The 22,693-nt window shown below is 49.2% G+C and overlaps 1 protein-coding gene across 2 annotated transcripts in view; it reads left to right on the top strand.

The window, feature by feature from the left end:
- The first annotated feature begins 341 nt into the window (after nucleotides 1-341).
- Nucleotides 342-22,693, top strand: part of St3gal5 (ST3 beta-galactoside alpha-2,3-sialyltransferase 5) — a 43,015-nt gene continuing 20,663 nt past the window's right edge. The window contains exon 1 of one of the 2 annotated variants that reach the window (XM_051202910.1): nucleotides 342-523. In XM_051202910.1, the coding sequence (XP_051058867.1) occupies nucleotides 445-523 (79 nt within the window). In that variant the 5' untranslated portion in view covers nucleotides 342-444. Of the gene's footprint in view, nucleotides 737-22,693 lie in introns of both variants that reach the window. The other variant, XM_051202911.1, reaches the window with a different exon arrangement.

The following is a 22,693-nucleotide window of genomic DNA, read 5'->3' as shown; positions in this document are numbered from 1 at the left end:
AGCCCCTTCATTCCCTGGCTCCGTGATTCCTAATTGGATGCTCACAGCCAAAAGCCCCCAACTGGTCCAAAGCCGCCTTTGGTTCCCCGGGCCGCCTTCCACCATCTAATCCCGGGCAAGCCTGGAGAGAGTTGGAGAGAGCCCCAGGCGCGGGGAAGCCGCGTCCCAGGCCTCCAGGCGCCCAGGCTGCTTCCCGGCTGGAGGCGCCCTGCTCCCCCTCGCTCTACTGGGCGGAGGGGGCTGCCTGCTCCGGGGCGGGGCCACAGTGGGGCCCCGCGCACTGTGATTGGTTCGCCAAGTCCTCGTGACGCGCGACCCCGCCCCCTCTCCGCATCCGCGCCGGGGAGCGGACCGTCCGGGGCTGAATGGGCGCGAGCGCGGCGCCGGGGGCGGGCTGGGGCGCGGGGCCTGGGGCTGGCGTGCAGCCAGCGCTCCTTCCCTAGCATGCGCACGGAGGCGGCGGGCGGCGCGGAGCGGCGGCCCCAGAAGCCGCGAAGCCGAGCAGCGGCACCTGCCTGCCGAGGTACGTGGCGCAGCCCCCAGCCGGCATAGCGGACTCCGGCAACCCAGGCAGCGGCGATCCTCCTTTGCCCACTCGTTCCCGGGGCCCAGCGACTCCTCCCCAGCCCTGCGACGCCCGACGCGCCTGCTGGGGGACACGGGCGGAGGGTCGCGGCTCCGGGCCGCCTAGATCGGCGCCCCCGCGGCCGGCGCAGGTGTGGATGCAGCGCAGCGGGTAAGGACGACCCGACCCGCAAGGCAGGTCCAGCCGAGGTGGCCTTTTTCCACGCCGCTTGATTCGGCGGTTTTTAATTCATTGCTGGAATCTTCTCAGCCAGCAGAGCCGAACTAAGTGTCCCCGTGAGTGGATTGGGGAACCCTCTGCAGGGTCACTAGTGGCCCCTGAACCTTCCCTGTGTGTGCAAATGGGTAGATTTCTGCTGATAAAAATCAGCTTGTGACCTTCCCCGCCCCCTCTGCGGCCAGTCCTGCGGAGGAGACAGTTGGGGCGACCTTTTTGGTTCCTTGGAAATTTTAAACAGTGGTTTGCGGAGAGGGTGCGTTCTTTGTGCATGAGCTGTTTTGGTTTTTGTTGTTGTTTTTGTTTTTGTTGTTGTTGTTGATTTTTTTAAAAAGAGAATATTTGGCAGGACCTCAGTGAGTAGAAATGAACTCCTGTCCCTACCCCACACCAGCTGGATGACCTTGGCAGACAGACACTCATCCTTCTGTGGGGGGCTTGCTCTCCTGGTCTGTACTGGAAAGCTTGACCTACTGTTTGGCTGAAGTCTTTTCCAGGCCAATGGGTTTGTGGTTCTAACCATTTAAAATAAATCTATCATCGAAGAGAACTCTGCAGAATCATTAACTGACTTGAAAATGAAATTTTTATACCTCTCCGTCTTAATTCATGTATCTGGCCTTTGCAAAATTAGGTGTCATTTACTTAAGGGGGGGGGGAAGCGGTTTTATGTGTTATGCTTTTTCTGGGACTGATGCAGGTTCCTTCAGCCAAGGGCTGTGCTGGGTTTTAGACTCACAAAGGAAGAAGACTCTCGTCTTCTGCCCTCTGGTGTCTAGCCAAGCCTTCCCTTGGTTTATTACTGTAAATCCTCGTTTACCTGCAGATAGACACACATGCTGGAGCTGGCAAGAGGTATCCGTGTCTGTGGAAAGAAAGGACCAGGCAGGGCAGATGTTGGTTTCATTTGTGCAATTCCCTGTCCCTGGCATCTCCCAGCGGTAGCTAACATTTCTAGTTGTGGAGCTGGGAATCACCTACTTCCAAGTGTTGGGACAAGAGAGAATTAATACCAACTCCCAGAGCCCTGTAATCAGAATGCTGAGCATCTTGACACCCATGTCTGCCATGTGGTTGACACCATTTCTGTAAGGTGGAGATTTTGGTTAGTGTTGATAGTGTTTCCTTGAGACTTTGAAAGAAATGAAGACGATTGGGGGTCTTGATGGCTGTTTGGTATTTTTTGTTGTTGTTTGGTTTGGTTTGGTTTGGTTGATTGGTTTTCGTTTTTGACATTGGGTGTCGTGTAGCTCAGGTTGGCTTTGAATTCACTGTGTAGCCCAGCCTGGCTTTGAACACTGATCCTCTGGCTTCCCCCTCCCAAGTTCTGGAATTACAAGCCTGTGTCAACATGCCTGGAAGACAGAATGCTGGGGGCCTGGCAGGAAATTATAAAAGCACACAGATTCTGGAAATCCATTCAGTTTGACGAGCATTGCTGTTTACCCCATGTCATCAAAATAGGTTAAGTGCTGAATGGTTCGGGAGGCAGTCAAGAAGAGACACCTGCCCTCTACTCTCTGCTCCCTCACTGGGCTGGCGAAGCCGCAGGAGTTAGCCGCTGTCTCTTGGGACATTAATGGTGCGCCTGGGGTCGCTTTTAATGTCAGCTTGATACAAGCTGGGGTCATTTGGGAAAAGAGAACAGCAATTGAAAAAAGATGCCCCCACCAGACTGTCCTGTAGGCAAGCCTGGCCGACATTTTCTTAATTAGTGACAAATGGGGGGAGGGCCCAGCTCACTGTGGGTGGTGTGGGTGGGCAGGGATTCCTGGGTGGTAGAGGAAAGCAGGCTGAGCAAGCAGTGAGGGGCGAGCCTGCTTCTCCATGCCCCTCCCCCGCTTCTCCATGCCCCCCTTCTCTATGCCCCCCCACTTCTCCATGCCCCCCGCTTCTCCATGCCCCCCCCCCCCCGCTTCTCCATGGCCTCCGCTTCTCCATGGCCTCTGCATCAGCTCCTGCCTGCAGATTCCTGCCATGCTTCAGCTCCTGTCCTGACTTTCTTCATGATGAACCTGGATGTGGAACTGCACGCTGTAATTAAACACGTTCTTAGTTGCTTTTGGCAGGGTGTTACAGCAATAGAAACCCTAGCAAAGACCTGTGGGAAGTAGAAAGAGTCACCCTCCACACCGTTCTAGCATTGGAGGAACACTTTATCCTGTGCTGCCGGTGGAACCAGGAGGATGGATGGCCATCACCCTCTGAGGGCATGCTCTAGGTTCTTGTCTAGCTGGGAAGGTTTGGCACAGAAACAACGAGGAATATACACGGCAGCTGCTGAGGATCGAGAAGCAAGGACTGGGTCGGTGTGGGTGGCATAAGTTAGCGGAGGCATCCACTGGAGAGGGTGTGACTCACAGGCCCAGTGTGACAGGAAGCCATAAATATGGATGGTGGCACAAGGGCCGTCCTGGAAGGAAACCCCAGCTCAAGCACTCCCATAGAGGAGTGGGGTGGGTGAGGGAGGAGGGGAGAAATGAACTGAGAGGTTGAAACCAGCTTACCGGACACCAAACAAGGTACTTGCAGCTGGAGGTGGTGTGCAGGCTTGTCAATCTTAGCACATGGGCAAGAGAATCAAGAGTTCAAGGTCAGCTGGGGTATTCGAGACCCTGTCTTGGTGTGTATGTGTGTGTGTGGTGTGTGTGTGTGTGTGTGGTGTGTGTGTGTGTGTGTTTGTACACATGCAGGCACATACACAGGTAAAGCCAGTGACATAATGCAGTGGTCTGAGGTGCCTGCTGCCCAACGATCTGAGTTAAATCTCCAGAACCTACACAGTGGAAGGATCCAACTCTTATGACGGCGTCTTAGAAACGTGTGTGGGTTCGGGGGAAAATAGACTAACGTGTATTCCCGAGCAAATTTCCATCCTGAACATGCACCACCTTCAGTTCAAGGGACAGAACATAACCAGGACCTGTTCTGTGCCCAGTCACTGCCTCTGTTAGCATTACCTGGCCTTCCTTCCTTCTCTCACACTGCATGAATGGAGACCCACGGGGGTGGGGGGGTGGGGGTCTTCTTTTGTAAGCATTAAGTGTCAGAGGCCTCCCGGGGCTGCCTGTAGTTATGCTCACCGTGGTTGCTGATGAGTTTAGTGCGGCTTAATCTGTGATCAGTTGTTGAATGTTTAGGCAGCTTCTAGTGTTTGTCTGCCCCAGATAGTGCTGCTCTAACTGCTCTAGTGCCTAGCTTTGGTGAAGTGTGTGTGCATTTCTGAGAATCTGTGCTGTGCAGTAGGATTACTGGGTTATGGTTTTATTATGGGCTTATTGCTCACCTGGGGGATCCCCAGGCAGACTTAATTTATTTTAGTCATAGCATTAACAATGGTGGGAGCTCCTCCATCCTGAATGATGAAGGGGACAGTTGGCAGTTGATGGTGCAGGAGTTGCTTCTACAGTTGGTCCTATAGGCTCCAGGCTCTCCTCCAGTCCCAGCACAGGGCAGACTGAGCTCCAGCTCTGAGCTCCATGGTCCTGTGGTGTTGAAATGTCTCTAGTCAAACTACTTAGTTCAATCTTAGTCTCCATACATCTTGCTGCAAAGAACCTCCACCCAACCACTATGACTCTGTTTACCTATAGGAAATAGTAGCCTTTTTCTTACTTGAGTTTTGTGATACAAAGCATTTTTGCACTTCAGTTACAGCAGGGAAAAATACCCAGGGGTAAATTTTTGGATCATGAACCAACACCTATACTCGTGAATTCTCTTTTTTCCTCTTTAGACTTAATAACATCTGGGATTATAATAATTTAAGATTGAGTGATTGGGTTTGATCAGCTCAATAAATGGCATTTAAGAGGTCTACTTTATGAGAGACACTTAAGCTTTTTAAATGTTGCCATCAGTTTTGAAATCATTTGCTTATGTATTTGTGTTTCTTAGTTTATTTTTGTTTGTTTGTTTTTGGCTTTGAATTTTGAAAGTTCCTGCCTCCCCTTCCAAGTGCCCGGGCTACAGCCGTGGGCTACCACACTCCATTGCGCTGTTTTGTAAGACTGTCATCTTCACGACGGCAGGTTTGTATATATGTTAACGGAGCAGGTGCAGCTCTTCTGGTAGACAGAGAATGTGTCCTTCATGGCTCTCTCCGCCCTCCCGTTCTTCACTCCTTTTCTGGTCTCCTCTTTCTTTATCTTGACTCCAGCAGGCAGCAAGACAGTTAGGAGGACAGAGTGGCCTCTGATCTTTCCTTCTCTTAGCTTGTCACTCTCTGTGACCTTAGTCGGCTGGGGCTTTTCAGCTGGCATAGGCTTCCACTTTATCTTCCTTCTATTTTGGTGCTCTCCAGTGGAAAGAACCTGAACCTGTAATTTAAAATTGTTCTAGTAGCCTACCTTTAAAAAAAGTACGGAGAAGCTGACTGGGACTGAGGAGCTGGCTTAGTGCTAAGAGTTCCTTTCAGAGAACGGGATTCCATTCCCATCACCCACACTAGGCAGCCTACAGGCAGGGTATGCAGGGTGGGCATACACACAAAATTACAAAATAAAAATAAGGGGCTGGCAAGATGGTTCCGTGGGCAAAGGCCATTGCTGCCAGGGCTGACAACCTTAGTGTGACCCCCAGGACCCAGATGCTGGAAGGAGAGAACTCAGAAAAAAAAAGAGCATGGCCTCCACAGGCATACAATACACAGTCACAATCAAAATATAACGAAGAAGAAGAATGCAATCAATCTCTGAAAAAGTAAAAAGGGAACCGGCAGATTCAAGTCTCCATGTCTCTGGAAGATACCGACTTCTAAACTCACATGCACCTAGCAACGCATAGTGACATGCTTCCAACCGTAGGTGAAACATTACTGAATACTATATACTCCATTAGTCACACTAAACCTTCAAACCCTGCCCCCACTCTCTACACTGTAAAGCAGGAGAAGCCATCTTCCCACTCTGTTCTCACCTGCTGTAGAACTGTTACACGGATTAGCTGACCTCACTGTAACCCGGTTTGGTACCACTGTCCCATCCATTTTACAAAGGAGGGCATTGAGATAAAAAAGACATTTCAGAGTTTGGAGTTAGGATTTAGACCTAGGCCTGGAGGTTGTTGATGAGGCCACTGTTCCCACAGCTTGGCAGCAAATAATGTATTCCCATCCCCCGGAAGGGACCCTGTCGGAATTGGTGGCATTGCTTTGAGGTGGCTGAGGTAGCTCTGTCCAGGTTTCTACGTCTCTAGTGCAGCATCATTGTTCCCCTGGGTCTCCATGGCAGCCTTCCAGCTGGTATTGCCTCATGAGGGAGTTTCTTCTACATCCAGTTACACTTAGAAAACCCCTTTTATCCCTCTAGCGTAATCTCAACACCTACGCTAGGGACTGCTCGTTTCTCCCTTAGGCTCAGCGGATCATCCCTCCGCTGCCGGCACCAGATACGTACCCCATGTGTGACTGAAACCTGGTGTGTCTGTTTCGGAGCCTGCCCAGATGCTGGCTTAAAATATTTGGGGCCCCTCAACATTTTATCCTGGGTGGAGGATAAAGTCCCTCCCCAAGGGACCATTGGTAATTAACGGTTGTTGGAGAAGGGTTGTCATTTTCTTCAGTGGAGTAGCTACTAATAAGTTGTCTTTGCTGGGGCAAGAAACACTAATTAAACTCTGGTCCACAGCAAAAGCAGTCCTGAAAGTGGAAGGGAGATTTGTTGGGAGGCAGAGGCCTGGAGGCGTGTATAAAAATGAGTACCATTCACTTATGTAATGTGTGAAACTGTCAAATGTAAGTGTCTCAGTTGGGATTTCTATTGCCGCGAAGGGACACCGTGAGCACAGCAGCTCTTAATTGGGGCTGCTGTACAGTCTCAGAGGTTGAGCCCATTCTCATCATGGCGGGAAGCGTGGTAGGGCACAGGCGGACGTGGAGAAGGGGCTGAGAAAGTTCCCCTCCTGGACCAGCGGTAGCGGGAGGGTGGCACTGGGCCAGGCACACCTACCAGTGCCGCTGCCCCGCCATTTTCACTCAGACTGCCACAGTAAGAAAATGTCTAATGCCACTCACTGCTGCGGCCATTTTCACTCAGACCACCACAGTAAGAAAAATTTGTAAAAAAAAATAATAATAATAATAATTAATTAATTAATTAATTAAACAACAACAATAATAAAGTGTTCAAGATAAAAGGCTTCCTGCCAGGCATAGTGGCGCACGCCTTTAATCCCAGTACTCTGCAAGCAGAGGCAGGCGGATCCCTCGTTCAAGGTCAAGCTGGTCTACATAATGCTTTCTAGGATACCCAGGGCTGTGTAGAGAGACCTGACTCAGAAAACAAAAAGTAAAATAAGTAAACAAAAGGGTGCACGGTTGGGGTGTGAGAGGCCACCTGTGTTGTGTCTCAGTCACTTCAGAAGTGGGGGCTGATCTGAGTTTGACCTGGCCCAGACACCGTCTCTTGCCTTTCATCTCCCGTTCGTTCGTTCGTCAGTTGCCAGGTCCTGCACTGTGCCTGTCACTTCATTGTGCTTCCTGATTTGGGGTTTAGCTGATGTGTTCTGCACCTGCCCGGCGAACTCGGTTTTTATCGGCACTGGTTAATGTCCCAACTGCCTAGCAAACCCCCAGCGCCCGTCCCCACCAGCCTGGCTCCCTCCGGAGTATATCTAAGGTCTGTTTGGTAATGTTATGGTCATACTTTACCATCTCAAGAACCTGACCTTTGCCGCTGCTTTCTGGGGTGGGGGATGGTGGCATCATAGTGCCTTGTCCATTGTCTCATCTGTTTTCCATTGTCTCCGAGCATGCGGGGGAGGTCCTGATGCTGGACCTTTATTTGTGTTGGCCTCACAGTTGTTTTTTCGAACGGTCTGTCCTTCTGGCTTTCATTTTCTCCTATGAAGTATGATTTATTCCGCCTACCAACTTATCTTTCCCTTTTATAGGGAAATCTTCCATTAAAAACTTCACTTCTGGAGTCCGCTATGTTCGGGGCAGGCAGAGATTGCCACAGACTTGTTTTACCGTAGCAGATTCTTTGACGGTGATAATGTGGTCATGTATGCCCCCCCCCCCCACACTGGAAAGCTCTCACATAAGCCACAAGGGAACTCACAAGGAAGGAGAAATCGTCTGGACAGTTTTCCCGTAGCGTCCTGTCTTGCTCCCTCTGTTCTCTTTGTCTTTAAATGTGTCCCCACTTCTGCCAATAAATTGTCTTGAGAGCTATACCCAGCATCAAAACCTTGCAGGCTCTATTACTTTAGGAATTGCTCCTCCCAGCTCAGCCACCAGGTTCTGAGGCGCCTCACTCCTGGGTGTCTCCTGCTTGACCGCCTTCTTGCCCTGCTGGCTTTGGCTCAGCAGCTCAGTCACCCTTCACAGCCACGAGCTCAGTGATCTCTTGACCACCCAGGGCCTTGGCCTTGCCCTGCTTAGGTTATCATCAACCACTGTCCTGCTTAGAACTGCTGAGTGGATGTCCCGGTGTGGTGTCTTCTTTGTTGACTCTTATGACCACTGTCCCTTAGACCTCCTTGTATCCTTCCTCAGCACACCTCCAAGCAATCAATACGTTCCATCTACAGCACACTCTGAAATCTTTTTCACCCTTGGAACATCCACTCACTGGCCACATCCTTGGGAGGCCTCCCCGATTTCCTCTGTCGGACCTGTGGCTCCTTACCCATCTGCCACCCCACTGTCTCATTGTTGATGCTGAGTATTTGGGAAGTTCCTGGTCCACTATTCATTGGAAGAGTAAAGGGATGATGCCCTATTTATTTTCCTATTCTCAGTCCCTGGTATGTAACATTTGCTTATTTAATGTTTATTTAAAGGGTTATAAATCTGGGCATGGTGGTTCATGACCCCAGGGAGCTCAAGGCAGGAAGAGCACATTGGATTTAAGGTTACTTAGTTTAAAACAAAAAACCAAAAACCTGAGAGTAGGGAGACTTGTTAAGAGAACAAAGAATGCCCTACCCTGCAGGGCAGCCCCTCCTAACTGAGGCCGTGTGGGAATTTAAGCCGTAATGCCCACAGGCAGTCTGTGTTCTACATTCACTTCTCTCTTATGCTTCTGGAAGGATGCTAGTTGTTGGCCATCCTTGGGCCGATTGACAACATTAGCCATTCTAAGCTCTTCGTTATGGGGATGCCTCCCTAGTGGAGTATCAGTTGAAGAAGCTAATATGGACGACAGCAAAATTCTTTTCATGTAAAATCATATGAGATAGAGGTTGAGCGGTATAGATAAGAGCAGTAGCAGTGCTCGGGGGTCAGACAACGCCTTGCTAATCTTCCCACTGTCAGATATTCCTGAGTTTCTTACTTTATCAAAGCCAGAGTTTGAGGCTGGGGAGATGACTTAGCGGGGAGGAGAGCTTGCTGTGCACCTGGGCGAAAACTGGGTGTAGCTGCAGTCTGGTAACCCCAGGGTTGTGGCTGGGTCCAGACAGGAGCTAAAACAAACAAACAAAATGGAAGGAATAAGACAGACAACAATAGAGGAAGGCACCTTATGCCCTTCTCTGGCGGAGAGAGGGGGGGTGAGGGAGGGAGGGAGGGGAGGGGGGGAGGCGTGGCCTCCCAGTGTGCTACTCTGACTCAGTGCATAACTTGAATCTAACGGTGAAGAAACATCAGATGAACCCCAACTGGGAAATGTTCTACAAAATACTTTGCCTGTACTTTTTAAAGAATGCCAAGGTCACGAGAGATAACAACCGTTTAGATTAAAGGAAGCCAAAGAGACATGACATTGGGCCTCACGTGTGATCCTGGACTGTGTCCTGGAAAAGGGGGAAAAAATCTTATTGTTCTTTTTGTTCACAAGTCATCACTGAACTATTAGAACCCAAGGCCTTTATGTTAGAGCCTAGTTTTGAAACCGTGTTCCTGCCCTGCCCTTGACCATCGTGCTGTGCTTGCATAAGGAGGGACTTTGTTTCTAGGAAAATAAAATATTCAGGCCCATCATGCCTGCAGCTTGCTCTCAGGTGTTTCAGTAAGTTATGCATATTACGCACTAACAGGACAGCAGAGCCTATGTTAGCCATGGGGGGTAAATGAGAATTATTGATGCACTCTTTCTCTGTGTACTAAAATAGTTTGGAAAGCAAAGTGCAGCCTCCAACTCCAGGTGCCCTGACACCATGGCACCAGAGGCCGTGGCATGGCTGCGTCTTACACGGCCACTGCCGCTCATTTTCTCTACTATTGACTACTTCTCAGCATGTTTCTCTCCTGGCCTCTCTGGGAATAGAATGAACCAAGTCTCTGCTCCGGATTCTTCCTGCCATGCCCGTTACTTCTGCTATTCTAAGAGGCTTCTGGTCTGTGGCTGGGCTTAGGGGCATCTGGTCAACCAGCTCTGACCAACCCATTTCCTGATTTAAACTGAACCTACCACAGTTCTATGACGGAAGTTTCCCACAGACTTTGTGTGCAGTGTGTTTAAAACCAAACACGGGATCTGTGCACTGTAAGATGTTGTGGTCCAGCCCTCGATAGCAGATAAAGTACAAGCCCCAGTGTTTGCCCGTTAAAGGTGGGTCTGCCCACATTGGCAATGTGGCGTTCATACACTTGTAATTCCATCACTCAGGAGGCCGAGCAAAAGGATCCTGAATTTGAGTATGGACTAATAGGGAGATGCTGTCTCAAAACAAGACCTTTCAAACAAAAAGTACCCCCCCCCCGTGCCTTGAGAGAGCCCCAGTTGTAGAAATCTTTCAGTAGAAATCTCACCCTTCTAGAGGTGGCATGTCTTCATTACATTTGGAGACTTTCATACGTGCATACTTTGATGGTACCCTTAGCTCTTCCCCCAGACTCCTTCACCCCTTCCAGATTGACTCCAATCTGTGCCGCCCCTACCCCCAACTCTTTTTCAACCCAGTCCCAGAAGCCTTTTATACTCCAGCTGGTTCCCCTGTGGAAAGGTCGTGGTGGGGGCCAGTTCTTGGAGCCAGAGGAGGATCTCCAAGTTGGGGCTTGTAACAGATTTGTTGGGGGTGGACTGCAGAGGGGCAGCTGCAGAGCTCTTCTGGACCTGCTGAGCTCCAGGGGGCGGAGGAAGGGAGGTGGTGTGTGTGTGTGTGTGTGTGTGTGTGTGTGTGCTGCTCTTTCCTACCCTTTCAGCCTACTTCTCCCTGCCAGCCTTCCTCTCCCACCCTTCAGGGCTGTCTGCTCAAGCCCAGCCCATAGCTGCATTCAGAGAGTGCGCGCGTGTGAGTGCGTGTGTGTGTGTGTGTGTGTGTGTGTGTGTGTGTGTGTGTGTGTGACTTTAAAAAATAATCCCTCCATTCTTTCTTTTTTGGGAGGGGTCTTTAGTCTAATTCTTCCGTTTATTCCTGCTTTCATTCTCTCCCCCCCATGACCCCAACATTTTAGTGCCCATCTAGCTGGCCAAGCTAGCTACCGTTCTTACTTTGAAAAGTTAGATGAGTGAGGATTCTAACGTCCCAGAAAGGAAGATGAGCAATAGGAAGCTTACTCCCAACCCTGTTCTTTGTGGATTAGTAAACTGTCTCCAGTGCAACTTGGCCCACATCAAATGAACAGACAGTTGGGCGTTTTAATCTTCCTGATTCCTTAGGGGGTGGTGGCATCAAAGAGATCCGGTTGCTTTTTCTCCCGGGCACACCCCCTCTAGTACATGGGATTTGATTGGTTTACCTGCCCCTTCCTCGGCTCACACACGTTCAAGTGGTCTTATTTGTGACACTTAAGAAACAGCTGGTGAGACTAGAGAGCAATATAGTTAGGGTGACCAAGAAACCGAAGGGCAAGGTGCATACATGCGAGGAAGAGCCAAGGAGAAGAAAACCCAGAGGCCCCAGACAGTTTTGCAGAGTTTTTCCAAGAAGTGCCCTGAGCGGCGGAAGAGCGCGTCCAGCAAAGAGAAATTGAAGTTTGATGAAATGGGAAAGACAGAGAAAGTACACTGTGGTCGGGAAATGAAAGAGTATGAACCAAGCTAGAGGAGGCAAGAATAAGACCCCAGATGCCCGCGGGAGGCCACCATTTGGGTATTACTCGGCACTGAATTCCACCCCAAGATCAAATCCACACGTCCTGGCATCTCACCGGAGATGTAGCAGAAAAGCTGCGTGAGATGTGGACCAACTTAGTGACAGTGGAAGGTCACCTTCCATTACCAAGGCTGCAAAGCTGAAGGAGAAGCATGTTGCTGACGTAAGTCTAAAGGGGAGTTCGATGATGTCAAGAGTCCTGCTGAAGTTGCCTGGAAAAAGTGAGAAAGAAGAGGATGGACAAACCTTTGTCTCCTGTGAATACCTCAGAGGAGAGAGTCGTGATTGGTGCACTTCTTATTTGAGCCGTATCTATTCCCCTGGTCAGGTTTAACTACACAATTGGTCACGCTCATATTGTAGTTTCTTAAAGTGTCAGTGATTTACATGAAGTGGCCGTGAGTGTCCGGAGTGCCCTGAAACTGTGTCAGAGTTGTACATAACTCCAAACATTTTTAGAATGAAAAGGCATACCCATGTTCTCCTCACTGTGCACTTTGCTGTTAGTGTGACAGGGTACTTGAAGATGTTTCCGGCATTTTGTTTTCAACTCGTAAGGTAGTGTTAACTATAAAGCTATTGGCTAGAAATCCTGAGTTGTCAACCGTACATATCCACAACAGAACAACCCAGATAGATGTCTTGTTTGGTGTGGAAGCCGTGAGGGGGAGATGTCTTCTGAAGGGGGCCATAGCCTAGGGCGTGCACTATGGGCTGGGTGTCTATCTGGCTTCAACTTGTCCTGTTTTTGTATATAGTGGCATAGCATTCTGGTGACATTCTCAATTGTGGGAAAGAGGTGAGGGTTCAGCTGCCATGGGAGGTGTTTGGGGCCGTTTTTAAACAAACAGTAGGATTCATCCTTGTCAGCAGAACAGTGGTTTTGCTCCTCGCGGAAGACAGACCCTTGTAACTTGGCTCTGTCTGCAGAAGAATCTTGACTGTCTTCAGGCCGAAACCTGTCGTTCTGCCACGTGTTTATCTCTGCTGTGAAAAGCTTGCTGAAGAGGAGGATTGCTTTTTAAGTGCTGCACCCACATAGCATGAGGGGACTTGCTTGAAAACAGGCATCTTCATCTGAGCCTGCCAGGTGTTACATTCTGGGCACGAAGCGTAGGAATTCCAGTGTTTCACCGACTCAAGTGGGTCTTGTGTCAGGGCCAGGTTGCTAACCCTGGCTGAGATAATAGAGGGAGGGCTTTAAGATTTATATGTACACATGCTTACTGGGAGACGGTTGGGGAAGCCTCAGCCACCAGCACTTTCTGTGGTTTTTGATACTGTTAGGAAACTGCATATTAGGGAAAGTCAGATGCGACCCTGCCCACCCTGTGGAAATGGGAGGGGGTATTGTGTTTGGGGTGGGCCCCCCAACTTGGGTGATGGGAGTAAGATTGGGTGAAGTACTCCGACAGCAGGAGTAGCCGGCTTTGTTCAGCTCACCTCTGTGTGTGGATTCAGGCCAGTGCATGTTTATTGTGTCGTATACCCTTGACAGGTAAGGGCCAGACCACTATCTTGATAAACTAAGAGATCCTGAAATTGAACCTTCCAACCCCAACACAGAACACTAGATACCGAAATGCAGACGTCTTTAGTTTCTCTTCTTATTTCCAGTGTTGCATTTCGTTCTGACTGCTATCTTGACTTTGAGACGAGGCAGTGTTGAAATATCAATACCTATAATAACTGTCCCAACGTGCCAAGTGTGCTTTTTGTCCCTCAGGAGTGTGGCAATAGCTAGGGACGTCTTCTAAAAATCACTACATTTTATTAATTGAAGTCGTGTGTGTGTGTGTGTGTGTGTGTGTGTGTGTGTGTGTGTGTGTGTGTGTGTGTGTGTGTATTTGTAGACCTGAATGCCATGGCGGGAGTCTGGAGGTCAGAGGACAACTTGTGGGAGTCTGCTCTCTCACCATGTGAGACTGGGGTTCACATTCAGGATGTGGGGCATAGAAGCAAGTGTTTTTTCCTAGTGAACCGTCCTGCTGCCCGAAAGACATTTTAAAATACGATTACTTTTTATTGTTATGTATTTGCCTGTGTGAGTTTATGTGCACTAAGTTGGCAGAGGTGCCCGTGGAGGCCTGAGTTCAGACCCCTGGGCTGGAGTTGCCTCATGTGTGTGGGAACCAAACCCAGGTCATCTCCAGGAATGGTAAGAACTCTAATTTTTTAACAGTGGAGCCATCTCGCCAGCCCCACCGGATCGGATGATGGATGGGACTGCCCCTTCCCACAAACTATGAAGCTGAACATGTCTTGAAAAGACCAATTGAATACCTTGTCTCTGTGGTTACAGGCTAGGATTCTAAGTAAGCCTGTGTGTGTGTGTGTGTGTGTGTGTGTGTGTGTGTGTGTGTGTGTGTGTGTGTGTTGCCTTCTAGAATGGGAAGAGAAGTTAGAAGTCAAGGGCTTCTTAAGGGTAAGGTTATGCTCCTGGGTGATCTTATTATGGCTCGGTGAGGTTTACAACACGTTCTGTGACACATAAACATACGAAAGTGGCCACCATAGTACAGAGTAATAGACCTGTCATCTCACAGTTTTTTTGTTGTTTTTTGTTTGTTTTGTTTTTGTATGTTTGTTTGTTTTTTTTTTTTTTGTGATTAGAGCAGCTGAAGTACACTTAACCTAATAGGAGTCCCTCAAACATTTTAATCTACTTTTTAAAGTTGCTTGTTTTGATTTAGGATTTTTAAGACAAGCCCAGGCTGGCCCAGAACTCTGTGTAACCCAGGCCTGCCTCATACTCAGCAGTGCTGGGGTTATGGCGTGTGTCCCACACCCAGTTAGTAGCATTAGCTTTAGCCTTCACATGTTACATTACATATCTGTACTTGTTCATTCTATGTTTCCCATGGGCTTTCTGTTTCCTTCCCCTAACCCAGCCCGTGGTAGCCGCTGGTGAATTGCCTGTATCTGTATTTTGAAGGTTTTTGTTTTGTTTGTTTTTCAATGCACGTGTAAGTAAGATCAGGTAGGATTTGTTTCCAGCTTATTTCACTCAGCAGTGTCCTCGGTGGGCCAGCATGTTGAAGCAATCAGGAAACAACCGTGTCCAGCATTGCTTCAAGCTGCCTCTCCCTTTGGGGTAAGAATAGAAGAGAATTGCATTTTTTACAGGCGCCTATCCTATTGCAGCCTGGCCCCTTCGTGTTCGTGCTAGCTGCAGCGCTGACTGCCATGCCTGCCCCCTGCCAGCTCTTAGACTGCTCTGCTCCGTGGGCGGCGGACACTGCTGCTGAACATCCCCTCTCCGGCAGCACACCCACTTACTGTCCTTGAGATCCGGCCACTTCCTGGCAGGTTGGCTTCCAAAGCAGAGCTCAGCCATTGTTTCCTCTCTGTGTCCCCTTGGGGACAGAAAGGAGCAGTGAAAATGGCCCTTTCCAGTGGGCATGTCAGGGTCCATGGCAGCCCCTCCCCTAGGTTAAGCAATTTAAGAGCATTCTGTTCGAGGACTAGTATCCAGCTTAAATGATGAGAGTTCTAGAATTATCTAAAGCCTACAAAGGCACCTCCCTTCCTTCTTTTTTTTCTTCCCTTGAACCCCAGGCTGTGGCTGGCAGTAATTCGACCTCTACCTCCCGATTGCCGGGATTGCAAGTGGGACGAACCACGCCCAGCATAGATTGCCTTTTTCTTAATACTTGGCTTCCTTCAGTCTCACTCCTTCAGGGTAGCCGTTTCCAAGTTAAGTTTGCACTTTGTTCTCCCACACTGTGACTTTATCTCTGTAAGGATTTTATCTTCCTTGTCCCTATCAGTTCCAGACTTACCTATTTCCTCCTTTACTGCAGGAACTGAATTTTACCTGGGCAAGCGGCATGCCCAGTTTATGAGAAGCCCCAGCCAACTCTGCTGTTTGGGAGGCCATGGCAACTTTGATGTTGGGGAGGCTGTGGTAACTCTGCTCTTGGGGAGGTCATGGTATGTTACAGGAAAAATAAGTGGAATCAGAGACTGATATTGGGGTTCAGGCTTCAAGCTGAAGATCAGAAAAGCAAAGCAGCGGGCCACTTGCTCTCACCTCGAGCTCAGGCTGAAAGGGCTGATCCACACGTGTGCTCTTCACCAAGTCTCAAACTCTAAATCCTAGGATTGAAGGTGTGTACGGCCACCTCCAAGCTTCTGGCTGCTGGGATTAAAGGTGTGTGCCTGGCTTCTGTAGCTTGTGGCTGTCTTTGCTTTCTGAATCCTCGGGAAAGCTTTAATAATTCATAAACAATGTGTCACCACAATGGTAGCTCTGCTGTTGGGGAGGCAGTGGCAACTCTGCTATAAATGGAAGCTGGGAGGGGCCTGAGAGGTTTGCCTCTCGTGACCCTGGCAATGTCCCTAGCAGAGCTCAGCTTGCTCTCACAGGTGACCCTACCTTGAGTTAAGGGGCTGACTCTGGCTGCAGAAAGAGGGTGGCTCTACAGAAAAGGGGAAAGCTGTATGTTGCATGCAGCCAGCATGGGCTTGAGCCATTTAGGGCTTGGGCAGGAAAGGTAGGGACAACCCTAAGTATTCCTATTCGGGCTGAACTAGGGCAACCAGGAGCTTTACTAGGCAACGATCAAATTTACAGTGTTACTGTAACCACCCCCATGCATTCGTTATAATTTCCTTTATAGTTACACTATAAAGTTACACTATGTAGTTACACTAATGAATTGGTGGCTTTGGTCCCATTAATAACTGAAGCTCTCGGCTTGGCATTCCCACAGGTAAATAGCATGAGCTTCTGATTACTACCCATCATTTCTGTTATTGCTGGCATCATCAACAGTAGCAGCTGGGGTGGAACAGGCTGAACTGTATACACCCCATTAGCTGAGACTCTAGCCCATGCTGGGGCATCCATTGGTCATAGCATTTTCTCCTTATGCTGAGCCTGCGTTTCCTCAATCTTAGGCACAGTTCACTTTATTATTACTATCATCAATATAATACCCCCAGCCGTAACACAGTACCAAACCCCATTGTTTGCATGGTCGCCTTTTACTCCTCTCCCTTCCAGTCCTAGCTGCCGGAATCACTGACAGATAGCTAAATGTAAACTCAGCATTTTCTGACCCAGCTGGAGTAGGTGGCACAGGCCTCTGCCAGCAACCTACTTTGGTTCTTTGGTCACCCCAGCGTTTATTCCTATTCTCCCAGGCTTTGCAATTGTTTCCCACACTGTCACATACTACTCATACCAGTTTGCCAGAGGGACCCTGTCATAGTTAGGTTTCCTATTGCTAGGACGAAGCACCATGACCAAAAGCAACTTGGTGAGGAAAAGGTTTGTCTGACATGCCATGGTGTTAGTCAGGGTTCTCTAGAGTAAAGAAACACAGAATAAATCCGTCCCCATCCCTGCCCCCCCATCTTCAGTATGTGCTAGAATGTCTTTACATAGACTTCCTGCAGAAGGCATAGTCTTCCCATCTCAAAAGATCCCCATTTAAAAAGGTGTCTTTCCATCTCAAAGATCCAGATTAGAAGTGGATCTTTCCGCTTCAAATTAAGCAAAAACCTGCAACAGGTCTGCCCCATTTGGGGGTTTTAGTTGATTCCAGGTGTAGTCAAGTTGACACCCAAGAACAACCATCACAGTCATCCGAGTCAGGGTAGGATCTCAAACCGGAGGATCCTGGAGCTGATGCAGAGGCCATAGAGGATGCTGCTGACTGGCTTGCTCTCCATGGCTTGCTCAGCCTGCTTTCATACAGAACCCAGGACCAGCAGCCCAGTGTTGGCCCCACCCACAATGGGCTGGGCCCTTCCCTGCAGACTTGCCTATAGGCCAACCTTACCGAGGCATTTCTTTATTGAGGAGGCCTCCTCTCAGAGGACTCTAGCTTGTGTCAAGTTGACTTAAAACCGGCCAGCACACACTCCAATTCTGCCTTCTTTCTGCCTGCACCACACCCCAGCGCCAATCCTTCTCAGGCATTTGCTCTTGTCCCCACAGTAGCCAGGCCTCTGGGCTGAGCTCATTAGCTTCGTGTGCCCGGCTCACATGTCCGCATGGCTCCCACCCTCTTCCACTGGAACTACATGCATTTGCATGTTTACTAGGAAGTGTTTTGTTTTTGGTGTTTGAGACAGGGTTTCTCCGTGAAACAGTCCTGGCTGCCCTGGAAGTCCCTCTGTAGACCAGGCTGGCCTCAAACTCCCAGAGACCCTCCTGCCTCTGCCTCCCATGCACCACCACCGCCTGGCAATTCCTAGGAAGTTTAAGGTACAGCCTTGTGATTTGAAAGAAAATGGCTCATCGGGCATGGCAGCTATTAGGCATGGCCTTGTTGGAGTGGGTGTGGTGTAGGGGTGTCTCAATCTCAGCCTGCTGCATTCTGATCTGGATGCAGAACTCTCCGCCTCCTCTCTAGCCGGAACGCCACCACGCTTCTCACCATGGCGACATGGACTAAGCCAGCCCCAATTAAATGTTTTCTTTATAAGAGTTGCTTGGTCATGGTGTCTCTTCACAGCCATGGAAACTAAGACAACACTCGATGCCCCCCTCCGTGGGAAGCTTGCCTGCCATACAATCTCTTCTCCTTTACCTTTTACAAATTCACAAAAGTAACTCTAGCAGCTGCTTCCATGGATGGGTAGTGACTGGACAGAGGCACAGGAAAAGAACAGTCCATTTGTTCCATGTGGTAGACGCCTTGCTGCTTACTTAATTCACTTGGATCTGTGGAGGAAAGGCTGGCTGTCAGGCCAGTTGCTCTGTGAAACCACAGCCCCTCTTTCTACCACCTCCTGGGTACCGGCATCTGGCCATCTCTCACGCCAGGTTCACTACCACCGGAAACCACACAAGCCTGACAACCAACTTTCTTTGGTTGAGGCCCAGATTCTTGGTGTGTTCTTTCTTCACCATCTTCCTTTCGTCATTTCTTAGTCCACCTGCCTCCTCTTCCTCTTGGTCTACCTCAGGATGCCCTCTGGGTTCCTTCCTCTTTCACCTGTACCAACACAGTAGTGAATACCTAGGTCTTGCCTCAGAGCCACTAGGAGTGTAGCATTCAGCCAACTGGACTAATCCTTCGTCTCTTGTGAAATCCATTTCTCATAAGCCTCCCGTCCCCGTGGGTGTAACCTCCACTGACTAATCCCTCACCCTTCTAGGCAGCCCTCTCCAATCATGCGGACTTACTCGCTGATTTCCCGACTCCGGATGTCGTTTGGAACAGTATCGCCCTAGCTGGCGCTCACTGTTTAAGCACTCATGTACTTGAGTTCCACTGCTGGGTGTTTAGGATCTAGTCAGCTCAGCTCAGCTCTAGGCTTGTCCTTCCCGATCCTTCCCTGCCTACTCTCTGTCAGGTCGGCAATTATCCATAGGATCAATTAGCCTTTTCAGATTTTACTGCTCTGAAGCATCTATACTGTTATGTGTAGTAGTTGATTCTTGATTTCATGAAAGTTTGGGGGTCATCCAATCTCCACAGACTCATGGCTTCCCTGGGCTCCTCGCAGCTACCCTTTTAAGTGACAGTTCCTCCCATTGTTTTTATATAACCGTATTCACTTTTCTCCTAGCAGCGCAGTCAGTCCTTAGCCGTGCCTAAAATCCTTTCATTTCAAAGGTAAATAACCGGGTGCCAGTGAGATGGCTCGGTGGGTAAAGGTGTGAATACAGTACTTCCTGGGGACTGTTGGGTCTCACCTCCTGGACACTTGCTAGTCTTGCGCCTCCAGCTCTGTGGCTAACAGCTGGTAGTCCTGTAACAACTGATTTCAGCGTGGTCAGTGGGTCTCCTAAAACATCCCCGTGGGAGCAGTGGACAGTGATACTGCTGCCATGAGTGAGGCAGAGAAGTAAGACCCAAGGGCTGCCGTTTCTATTGCCCCGCAATTCAGGGAGGGCTGCTCAGTGATTTGTCAAACACAGCAGGGGCCTAGGACTTGGAGCCTGATAGAGATAGTCTCCTGGCACCGGGACTTTGAGAAGCCAGGAGAGGGCTGTGCTTGAGAAGTGAAGCCTTCCATCCAGGGGAAGGGTCAGAGGCAGGTAGCCCCACCAGAGACCCAATCGCCAGTATCGAGTGGAAGGCCTTCCCGCCAGTAAGTGGGAATGCAGATTTGTTGCAGATGGAAGAGAGCAGATCTGTTGGGGTAAAGCAGCTGGGTAGGGTCCCAGCATGAAGTGATTACCTTCTGGTGGGCCCTGCCACTAGACAAACCTGCCTCACTCAGCAGAGTCGTTGCAAGAGGTTTACTGGGGGAGGGGAGGCAGAAGACACCTCCTTCCACCAGGACTTAGAGTTCTGGGAAGTGGATATTTGGTAGGCAGAACGAGATCCCATGGCTTTTTATCCCGTGAGGATTAAACGAGAAAGGCACACGCTGCCTGTTGAGTCCTCACACACAGGGCGGGGGGGGGGGGGCCTCTACGCCTGAGAGACCTGTGGTTGCAGGTACCAGGTCTTGTCCAAGAGTCGAGGAACCACAGTCTCGAGATGAGTGGGCAATGGCCAGACGTGGGGGGAGGGGGAGACTCGCCAATCTTGCCCGTGTTGGGTGGAGGGACCAGGGGATGTGGAAAAGAGAGGCTGTCTCATGTGGACTGGGTTCTGGGGTTCTGGTGTGTCTCAAACTGCCGGTAGGCAGGAGGAAACTCCAGGAGAGCCTTTCTGGATCAGGGAACCAATGTTGTAATTAAAAAAAATAAATAAAACACCATGCAACACGGCTCACATAGGAGGACGTTTATTTGAAGAGGAGAGAGAAGAGACAAAGCGGTGGACAGAGACCAGTCCCTGGGGACAGGGGGACAGAAGAGAAGGGAGAGGGGGGAAGAGATGGCTGCAGCTGAGGGCGTATCCTGTCAGGACCCCAAGGGCAGGCCAGTACAGATGCCTGAATACTAACAATTGTCTTTAAATTTAATTTCTCTCAGATTCTAATGGCATGGGTAAATAAGCCAGATTGTTGGTAAATATCACACGAGTGGCCATTGCTTCCGTCCCAGATAAGCGGTTCTCTTCTGTCTGTGGCTTCTGAACTCCCACTAGAACAGGCCACAAGCGCTGTCCCAGCATGCCTCCTCTGCTTCTGCTCCCTAGGCTGACCATAGAGTTTGCAAACTTTCCAGCCTTGGCTGTTGTGGCTTCTCATTTAAGGCTTCAGTGTTATCTTCAGCAAAGGTTTCCTAATAAGGTCTTTGACACTGTTTTTTGAATGTACTTCAAGTAGAATGATACACTGCGGTATTAAATATTTTCAGTGTAGGGTTGGTAGAATATCTGCTGAGTTAGAACTGGAGTTCAGGGAGAGGTTATTTAGAGTATGGGGGTGGGGAGGGAAGGGGAAAAAGGAAATGACTTGAGTGTCAGTTTACTTATGTTCAGCTAAGATAAGGAACCACGTTTTTACTCGGGCCCTCTGCAGGAGCAGCCAGTGCTTTCCAGTGTCTTAAATCAGTCCCTGCCGGACTGAACAGACCTTTGGTAAGGAGAGGCAGCCTCTAAACCCTTTGCCACTTAGGTCATTATTTTACTAGTTAGGAATATCCCAGTTTCTGGTGTTCTTAGTTGTGGCCCTAACTCTTTAGCCTTTTTATTTTTTTAAGATCACACAATAATAATGTAAAACATTTTGTAAATTTAACAGTCTTATAAATTGAAATATTTTAAAAGCTGTTCCTTTTTATTTAAAAAAACCAGTTTTAGCTGGGTATGGTGGTGCATTCCTTTCATCTCGGCACCCAGGAGGCAGAGGCAGGAGGATCTCTGCGTTTGAGGCCAGCCTGGTGTACAGAGTGAGTTCCAGGACAGCCGGGGCTCTGTTACACTAAGAAACCCTGTCTCAAAAACTAAAAAAAAAAAAAAAAAGAAGAAGAAGAAAGAAAAATCTAGTTTTTTTTATTTAAATTTAAAGCTCCAAAATTCCCTCCTTTTTAATAGAACATTCTGCCTCCATGTACATCTGTTCACCAGGTCTCATTATACATGGTTGTGAGCCACCATGTGGTTGCTGGGAATTGAACTCGGGACCCCTGGAAGAGCAGCCAGTGCTCTTATCCTCTGAGCCATCTCTGCAGCCACCCAAAATTTCCTCTTAAATTTAAAGTGTCTCAACTGTGGGCTCCTGCAATATCAAACAGTGAAGTACCGTTTTGACTTCCAGAGGGAAGAAACAGAGCACAGCCACAGTCTGGACCAGGCATAACCAACCTCCAACAGTGCAGGCATCACCATGCTCCTTACCGGGGGTCCACCCACAATCCCCTGGGCTCCCCCAGGGACTTGGACCACCTCTCTGGCCTCAGCTTCAGCAGCATCAAAGCATGCCTTCCGGGTCCCAGCCAGGTCCATTCATGGCAGCTGCTGAGTCTGGTGGCCATCGCATGGTACAGGCATCTATCTCCAAAACTGCTAGGGTCCCTTCCCGGGCTCTCCTTAGGAATGAACAGCCCTGCCACACACACAGTGACAAGAATCAGCTGTTCTCTATGACCCCTTCTTATCTTTAAAACCAGTACCACCTGGGCAACTCTTACTTTACAGAGTTTGGCTGCCAGCACAAGGTACGTTCTTGTATGTGAACACATGAAGATACAGCTTTAATACCTTTTTTAAAGACAAGCCTTGTTTTAAAATCCTATCTTTCATAAGCCTTGTTTTTATAGCTTTGTTTTCAGGACAGGATTTTTTTATACAAAAATCCATTCTAATCCAAAATATCTTGGAGACCTGTGGCCTCCTTGGTTGGTTTATGCCATGTGGTCACCTTTAATCTAGACAGCAGTGAAGTCACATGACATCTATCGTCTCCCACCCTAGCAAAAGATGGCTGTCAGCCACATAGCTGCCTACTTCCTGATGGGGACAGCAGCTAAGATGGTGGCAAACCACATGAAACACAATCCAGCAAACTCATCAAACCCACATGGAGTTTATTGGGAAAGGGAGCGGGGTG

The sequence above is a fragment of the Phodopus roborovskii genome, unplaced genomic scaffold (assembly GCF_943737965.1).
Source record: "Phodopus roborovskii unplaced genomic scaffold, PHOROB, whole genome shotgun sequence".
In the NCBI taxonomy this organism is placed as follows: domain Eukaryota; kingdom Metazoa; phylum Chordata; class Mammalia; order Rodentia; family Cricetidae; genus Phodopus; species Phodopus roborovskii.
Note: the sequence above shows the minus strand (reverse complement) of the source record. Positions and strands in the feature narration are given on the sequence as shown.